Source organism: Oryzias melastigma, linkage group LG11 (genome assembly GCF_002922805.2).
Source record: "Oryzias melastigma strain HK-1 linkage group LG11, ASM292280v2, whole genome shotgun sequence".
NCBI classification, from domain to species: Eukaryota; Metazoa; Chordata; class Actinopteri; order Beloniformes; family Adrianichthyidae; genus Oryzias; species Oryzias melastigma.
In genome coordinates, this window is record NC_050522.1 from 11,703,885 (window position 1) to 11,712,827 (window position 8,943).

Consider the following 8,943-nt stretch of genomic DNA (forward strand, 5'->3'; position numbering starts at 1 on the left):
TATATATATATATATATATATATATTTTAATGATTTTGTAGAAATAGAAAAGAGAATGTCTGTGTAAATACTATATAAGACAAAAGGCTTTTTTATGAAAATCTTTTAAGCTCCTCATCTGCATCAATCCAGGTCAGAAGTTACATAAATGAACCAATTCTGTTTCTTTTTTACATTTAAAGACAAATAAATAATTAGTTACATCATCATGAAGGTGAACATGTTTTATGTTATTTATGACAGACTCTTTATTCATTTCATAATCCGTTTAACCTTCTCTTAAACCCAAATGATGTGACTGCAGCTTGAAGGTTGTGGGAATTATTTGTGTGTGGAACGTGTGTGTTTATGTGTATGTGCTCGTTCACAGACAGAATGTGCTTTTACGTGATCCATTTTTTATGAAAAGCTCGCTATGATTTTGTCGGCGTCCTGCTTCTGGTGGTGCATTCGCTGTCTCTCTGATTTAGGAGCGCTCACGTCACAGCGCTCTGGTTTCGATTTTCTTTGTTTTGTTGGCTTTTAAAATGGTTTTCATGTTTAAGAAATTCACCAAACCCGAATGTGTTTTCTTCATGTGTTAAGAATGACATTAATGTTCAAAAATAAAGCAGCTCAAATATAAATGTTAGTCTGTTCATCCCTATCGGTTATGTTTTTAACGTCTCTTAAAGATTGCTTCTTAGACAATTCTCACTTTTTGCTCTGTTTTTGTCTTTCAGGTGAAATAGATCGATGTCTAAAAAAAGTAGCTGAAGGAGTGGAGCAATTTGAAGACATCTGGCAAAAGGTAAATACATCTAAATACTTAAAAAAATAATCTGCAAAAATAATATAAACATCTTTGTTAGAACCAGAAAAAAGCTCAGAAAATTTCTTAATACTTTACTTACTACTTTGCTTTACTTACTACTGTTACTAAGCCCTTAAAACGAAAACTTACTTGGTAGAAAAATATGAAAATATTTAGCAGCTCAGAACCAAATGACTAAAATAAATGATTGTAATGTTCTCGTAGTGATTTGTTGTTTCTTCTGTCCATCCTGTTGTCTTACCTCTAGCTTAAAGTAGATCCTAAAAATGGCTCCTTTTTTTAAATATTATTTGAATGAAAATGTTTTGTTTTACACTGGTTTTAGCTGGAAATGTTCAGTAGTCTGATCTAAATATAGATTCATAAATCTTTATAGCACTTTTTATACATAGTAACACACTAACTACTGTTCTCCAAAAAAAGAAATACCTACAAAATGCTAAAATAGAAGAAATCTTGGTGCAAATAGCTCAAGGAAGTAAACTACAGCTAAAAATTAATTAGATGATACTGAAGGTAATGTTGAAAAATCCAACTAATAAAAAGCAGACAACAGGTACTTTAATCCATAAAGATATTAAAACTCTCAATAAATACATTCAATGCTATTTTAAACTCTTCCTTTTCTCATTTGATGATAAAAATTCTATTTTGAATAGAAAAAAAAGATATTTGTCAATTATTTAAAACAGTTTTATCTCCAAAATAAAGTTTCCACATTCCAGTTACTAATTTCATTTTGAAATTATTTCAAGCAATGTTGGGAACTAATAAATGAAGTTACAGATTTAGCAATAATATATCAGTTGTGCATTATTTAGTATTGTGGTGTTGATCCAGTATTTTCCTGATGATTTTTTTTTCTCTTTCAGCTTCACAATGCAGCAAATGCCAACCAGAAGGAAAAATATGAAGCGGACCTCAAAAAAGAGATTAAAAAGCTACAGGTAAGAAAATGTGGCTCCAACGAACCAGAAATGGGAAGACGAACACTTTCAGTATAAATGTTGTCGATTAGCGAGCTTTTTCTATGGAGACACCAGTCAAAAAAGTTAATTTATGTTACATTTTTTTTTAACTGATTGGTTTCCTCATGTGTTCTGTAGTGACATTCGAATTGAGTCTGTCTGATGATGTCTTGCTGCACAGCACTTCAGTCTCTTGGTTTGAGAGGCCTAATGAATAAAAAACATGGGATAAAAAACGCCAAATAATAAAGTTTAGTTTGGTATTAACTCACTGGTCTGTAACAAACCTCAAAGTCCAGTGAGTTAGGGGTCTGAGGCTTTAATTATTAGTGCAACTCCATCAATAAAGAATAGAAATATGTCAACTACAATGTTGTACAGCTGTCAGGTTTTTGCTAAAATACAGAAGCACTACAACTAATTCCAAAAATAAAATGCTTTTCTATACTCATGACAATGTATTTAAGTTATGAAAATGAGTGAACTCCTCAGGCCATATTATGTTCAAATGTTGTCATGACAACTTTTTTTTTTTTTTTTTTAATCTGCAATTTAAGGTCTGCAAATGTGGCCTTTTCCTCCTAGAGATCAGTTGTTCCTTGTATAGAGGCAGTAACCTTTTTTATCACCCATTGTGACTTACCTGTTAATGAGACGTCCACCAAACTCCCAAGACCCAAACTGCAAGTCCAGACCTGATGTTTGCTGAGGTGTTTTACGTGTAAAATATCATCCTGTTAAATAAAAGATGTTTCTGCGTGTTTATGAGCGTCTCGGTGTTATCCTATGTGAACGCCACATTCAAACGCCACGCTCAGCATCCGTGACCGTTGCTGTCCCGCTGCTGTGGAGCATTTTGCTGACTCGTTTCTGTTTCTCAACCAAAACCTCTCTTCCTCTGATGGTCCTTCAGCGTCTTCGAGACCAGATCAAGACGTGGGTGGCGTCCAACGAGATCAAAGACAAAAGGCAGCTAGTAGAGAACCGCAAGCTCATAGAGACGGTGAGTACAACCACAGATGATGGCTTTTTCTGGATAAAATGTTACTATTTCATTTTTGCAGAAAAAAATATTCGATTTTTACTTTATTGGTTATTAATAACAAGCAATGTCTTGTTATTTGAATCAATAATCAGTGAAAGAAATGATATTTTATTGAAAACTTGCAATATCAGTAATGTCAATATGACTTGCGATACATGATTATGTAGCAAAGCCACTATTAGATAATTTCTGTTTCACTGCATCAGTTTTGTTTAAATACAATTTATTGTAATTTAAGTCATCTTATTCGATAGGTGTTTTGCATATTATTTTATGTTTGACACCAGACTGGTATAAAATGTTTTCATGGATTGAAAAAATGAGAGAGATTTAAAAAAACGTAGATTTTGAGATTAAAGAATGTTTACAAACTGATTTTTATGTATCAATAGTATTTAATAAATTCATATTTGACAAGTTATATATTAAAAGAAAATATAGATTAATATTGTTTTATAAATACTATAATTTAAAAAAAATGCTCAAAGATCTTAAATGCGATGTTAATAAAAATGTGTTTTCTATAACAGGAGTAGAGGATTGCAAAGATACAGCTGCAGCAGAAAATATAAGAACCCCTCAATAAAAACATTAAAACACAATATTTCCAAAGGGTTCACTTACTTTCTCTCACAACTGGAGATGAGCAGCTCTGTGGTCACATGACCAGCTGCAGTCTTTGGCTCGTTTCTGTCTTGACAGCATTGAACTTTACTTTAAAAAAATGAAGTATTAAGAAGTATAAAAACCTCTGGATTTGTTTAAAAACGCTCAATTCAAAGCTGATGAATTAACAAATTTCTGTCAATCATAAGACCATACTAAATATGTATTTAAAAGGGTTTCAACTTGCATATAAAATGAAGAAAATTCTGTAAAAACTCTTTATAAAACGGAGCTGTTTCACACTGAAATGACGGACTCTCTTGTCTTAGAAGCCGCTCAGTGGTTATTCGGAGAACTGATCTGGCTCCTGTTACTTCTAGTTTCAAACCGGCCTCAAAGAGGAAGTGAAAGTGCTTCTCTGTGGGAGTAACCTGGTTTTTCTGATGGTCTGGAAAAGCTTTTCCACATTTTTATGACAAACTCGTCTTTGATTGAGAAAGGCGTCTAAAAGGAAAGATGATTAATGTTCCACCTAATAATGGAAACCAGTTTACTTTTTACATTTGACTCAAGAAAAGTAATTGTAAGCTGTTTTTTAAGCTGAAAAAGCAAACAAAACAAAAAAATATCAATTTTTTGTGTGATTCATCCTGTTAAAGAAAGTTTCTGCCTCCATTTGATTCAAAGATTTGTTAAAAGTTTCATCTTTTTTTTCCTTCTTTTTTTAGCCTTAGTAATTCCGTCTTCTTAACAAGGAAAAAAAAATCTATCATTAAAGAAATTCACAACTTCCAAGGTGTTTTTGGGGTCTGAGCTGCCCCCAAGTGGCCAAAAAAGCCATTACTGCACGTCTACATGCTGAGCTGACACTTCAGACTGTGCTGCTGCAGAAGTGCACCCCCCTCCTCTCCACTTCACGCCTCCATAATTACAGACTGAAATTAAAAAGCTGCGCCCAGGAGACGCTTATTATAGCAAAGGGAGGTGTTAAGGCTTGTTAGATGGCTCACACCTGCCTTTCCGGGGGCTGCACGGGCAGAGGTGGGGTTACATGTGAGTGACCTGTGAGCACAAACTAAACACCTGCTGCTTGATGGAGCAGAAATAAGTTGCAACAATAAATAAAGCTCAATAACAGCATGAGGAGCTTTGGTGAGTCCAAGAGACAACGTCACGTTTCAAATATCGTAGCTCAGAGACTGAATCGCCTTTCATGTGGTAATAAAAAGTAATTAACTGCTGAAATAAATTCTTAATTGTTGTTTCTTAAAGCCCAGCTCTGGTTGTTCTTTGTCTGGCAGCAAATGGAGCGGTTCAAAATCGTGGAACGAGAAACGAAGACGAAGGCGTACTCGAAAGAAGGGCTCGGCCTCGCCCAGAAGGTCGATCCAGCCCAGAGGGAGAAGGAGGAGGTCGGCACGTGGTTGACGGTGAGCTGCAACCAGATTAGCGGAGTTTTCTTTAAAGCCACACATTGTAATTGTTGGAACTGCATCTTCAGCAGATCCTGACTCTGTTTGGGCCAGACAGAAACCTAAAACCCTGATAGGAAAAAACTTCCACAAACAAAATCAGTTTCACCTGATTTATGAGATAATATCTCAGAGTCATCAGCAAACAAAAAGGTTGTTTATGCTGTCTAATAAAATGTAATAAAACCAGCTATTTTTGTTCATAACATTACAAACATGGAACCAAACTAAAAGGTTCTTTTTCACAATTAAGAAATCAAAAAAATTGAGTCAGAAGGAACTGAAAGTAACAAAAGCAGAAACTCGCTGCGGCCTTGAAGACAAACAATTGAGCTCAGACTTGAATAGCTGCTGCTGCTTATTATTTCATAATAAGATAAATATGGAACCAATAAATTCCTGCAGATAATTCTGAGTTCATCCATTATGTTTGAGTCATCATTTAGCTTTTTTAAAAATATAATTTGATTCAAATGAACATGTTATAAAGAAATCCAAATATATTTCTCCTTAAATGATAAGTTTTTAAAATATTTTTTTAGTTTATCTCATGATTCTAATAAAATTAAACTAACACTATGTGTCATTTTTATAAAGACCCACTCTGATCATCTTTTGATCTATTTTAAATTCATCAAGTTTGCCGTTTTTAGCCAAAATATTAAAACCTGAGTCGTTTTTTTTTAACCGTCTCTGCAGAGCGCCAGTAGTTCATTAGCCCCGCCCCCTTTCCCCTCCCCGTTGCTGACAGCTGAAGCAATTAGCTTGTGGTCACAAAAGCCACAAATTTTAGTTTATATCTTAAATTTCTTTATATATGTCCTCCATCATCAAAAAAGTAGAAAATAACAAGAAAAGAATAGAAAATATAAGTTAAAATAAATGTCTTTAATGTTAATGTGTCCTCCTGATATTACTAGATTACTCATTTATTAAAATAACATTCGTTGATGAGATTATTGTTAGGATTCATTAAGATTACATCTAATTTATTTAGCACTTTGAGATCCTTAAGATCATGTTATAAGCTGCAGTTTGACGTCAGTCTTTTATTCTGAAAAACCTTACTTCAGTGTGAGGTTCAACAGCAGCACGTCTTGAAGATTTTTTTTCTTTTATGTTAACCTTTTTCTCCTGTCTGTCCTCAGAACACGATAGACACGCTAAACATGCAGGTGGACATGTTCGAGAGCGAAGTGGAGTCGCTGTCGGTCCAGACGAGGAAAAAGAAAGGAGACAAGGAGGTCGGTGTGCTCCCGTCTCTTTAGCTTCCTCGTTGCTCTTCAGCGGAGAGGTCAGATGGTGGCCATTTCTCTTCGTCTTTGACTTTTGTCTATCAGTCACATAGTTTCGACAGTTTTTCTCTCCTTGTACGTTATGAGCAGGAAGCTAAAATGCTACCAAACAGGAAGTTTTTCTCTCCGTATCTCACCTGACTCGACTGTCGCCCGTATTCAAGCACGAGATATCTCCAGATCTCAAACAAGCAGATACGGGCGATGTCCTGGAGGCACCACACCTTCGTCTTCAAATTGAGAAAACGCTGAGCAGCAGCTCATCGGTGGTTTGGGACAGAACAAAACTTGCAAACACCTTCAAAGTACAGCTGCATTCATGACGGAAAAGTCAACCGAAAATCGACAAATCCAGTCTTTTATTGTGGAAAGATTATTTCTTTGTTAGTATTTCCTGCATCTCTACAAACCTTTTAACTGGGGTTACTTATCACTGCTAAAATACTACTTCAAGTCACAAGTTAACAATTGAATTATTAATATAAATTAAGCTTAAAAAATTAAATTATGTTTCAGATTTTAATTCAAAAACCTGTTGCCTTTAAAAAATATTTTGACTCAACTTGTGGTTTTAACTAAACTAAGTTTGAACTTTTAACAAAATGTATAATTCTTACATTAAATTCAAATGTAAAATATAGTTTTGTCTCTTAACAAACTACTAAAAAGTGTGGGGGGGTATCGATTTGGGGATATATCGCGATATTTCATTTGGCGATACTTGTATCGATTTAAAATGGGAGACGATATTTGATTCATTATTTGAGCGTCCGACCACTAGTGGGCAGCACAGCACTCAGAGCCTCTTTGAGCAGCTCTACACTGTATTTAGCTTTACTATATTTTGTTGTGGAAATCAGAAAATATTGACAGTTTTAAAACAAATATTTCTTAATTTAACAAAAAACAGCACCATAAATTTGTTTGGGTAAAAGCAACTTGTGCATGATTTACAGTTTCAGGGCTTAATGTTGTGATCATTAAATACAATTAATTTTACCATTTTATTACAAGTAAGGACGTGTTGATATTAAGGTTGAGTTTTGTTTCGTTTTTTTCTAAGTTCATACTCTTAAAAAAAAGTGAAAAATTGTTCTGGTACATTCCTAGAATATATCATGATATGTATCAGATCGTGAGACAAATATTGGGATATGTATCAGGATATGATACGTATCCCGAGAGACATATCGGGATATCTATTGTATTGCCAGACTCAATTCACATCCTTACTAAAAAGAGTTTTAAAGGAAAATGGGAACTTTTGTGACTGTAAAAAGTCCATCCCTTTATAGATCTCATTTTTTGGACTTTTTGGAGTCTCTTCACAATTATAACCTTAAATCAGGGGTCTGCAACCTGCGCCTCCAGAGCCACATGTGGTTTTTTTTTTATCTCTCCATGGTGGCTCTCCCGCAGAAGAAAAAATAAAATAATAGTAATTTTCAAAAAACTTAGCTTCTGTTTTAGCAACATGGTAACATTTTTTGCTAGCTTGTTGTCTACTGTTTTAGGGCTAATTTAGAGTTTAGCTTTTATTTTAGCAACATGCTAACATTTTTGGCTGACTTTATTTATGGAGGAATTTTTTTTGCTAATTTAGAGTTCAGCTAGTAATTAAGCAACAAGCTTAATTAAGTAAAAAAACAATTATAATGTCATGAATGCAAGTCAAATTTTCCTGAGGGCTAAAGTAAGTCCATGCGGCTCCATCAAGGTATTGATCAGTAGAAAACGAGCCCAAATGGCTCTTCTACTGTTAAAGGTTGCCGACCCCTCCCTTAAATAAATACCTAATGTTTCCTAAAGCAAAAATATCTAATAAACTTTTCTGAGGGCTGAAGTTCCAGCGAGCTCCAGATTTGTGTGGATTAACTCTGAGGCGGTGGAAGTATTAAATATTGAAATCAAAAGTGGGGTTTTCCTGCACTATAGGATGCATTAAGCCATCAAGTGCACACTCAGCAGCAGCTAATGCTCCTGTGGCCTCATGTCACTCATGTTCCTCCTCACTTATGCATACTGTACTCTTAAAACTTTAAACACCCCTTTTTGCTCATTTTGTAAACAGTTTTTCTGTCTAAACGCTGTTTTGTTCCTGGTCGTCGGGGGTGAATTATTCATGAGGATTTGCATTGAAATGCGTCCCATACTGATGCTTCAGGGAAATATGATCCAAAACAGGCTGAACACTCAAGTCCAACTCTGACTAACGGGGGAAACTTCCTTCCTCTTTGCTGCCCCGGCCCTTCCTGTTGCACAGAAGCAGGACCGGATCGAAGAGCTGAAGAAGTTCATCGAGAAGCATCGGCACCACATCCGGATGCTGGAGACCATACTGAGGATGCTGGACAACGACTCGGTACCGGTTGAAGCCATCCGGAAAATCAAGGTTGGTTCACTTGTCAAGAGTTTTTCTGAGAACAAAAATCAGTTTCACTAACACACTGCTTTGTATTTCTTATGTGCTCCACAAAGGATGATGTAGAGTACTACATAGATTCCTCGCAGGATCCAGATTTTGAGGAGAATGAGTTCCTGTACGACGACCTGGATCTGGATGACATTAGTAAGTGAAGAAGTCTTCTTGTTTTTTTCCAAGTTAACATTAAAAGTATTGTCATAAGTCTCTGCACAGTGAGAGGACAAATTATACTAACTTTCATTTAGTTTCTATCTGGATGCTCGTGATTTCTTTTTCTTCCTGAACCAATCTGACCAAATTTATGGGTTGTGATCAAAC

The 8,943-nt window shown here is 35.2% G+C and overlaps 1 protein-coding gene across 3 annotated transcripts in view; it reads left to right on the forward strand.

Annotated features, from left to right (window-relative positions):
- The window catches only part of LOC112137495 (CCR4-NOT transcription complex subunit 3), a 33,638-nt gene that overhangs the window by 8,894 nt on the left and 15,801 nt on the right, over window positions 1-8,943 (forward strand). For 2 of the 3 annotated variants that reach the window (XM_024259841.2, XM_024259850.2), the window contains exons 3-6: window positions 723-790; window positions 1,687-1,761; window positions 2,696-2,785; window positions 4,735-4,863. In XM_024259841.2, coding sequence (XP_024115609.1) covers window positions 723-790; window positions 1,687-1,761; window positions 2,696-2,785; window positions 4,735-4,863 — 362 coding nt within the window. Of the gene's footprint in view, window positions 1-722; window positions 791-1,686; window positions 1,762-2,695; window positions 2,786-4,734; window positions 4,864-6,053; window positions 6,150-8,463; window positions 8,593-8,678; window positions 8,770-8,943 lie in introns of all 3 variants that reach the window. The other variant, XM_024259856.2, reaches the window with a different exon arrangement.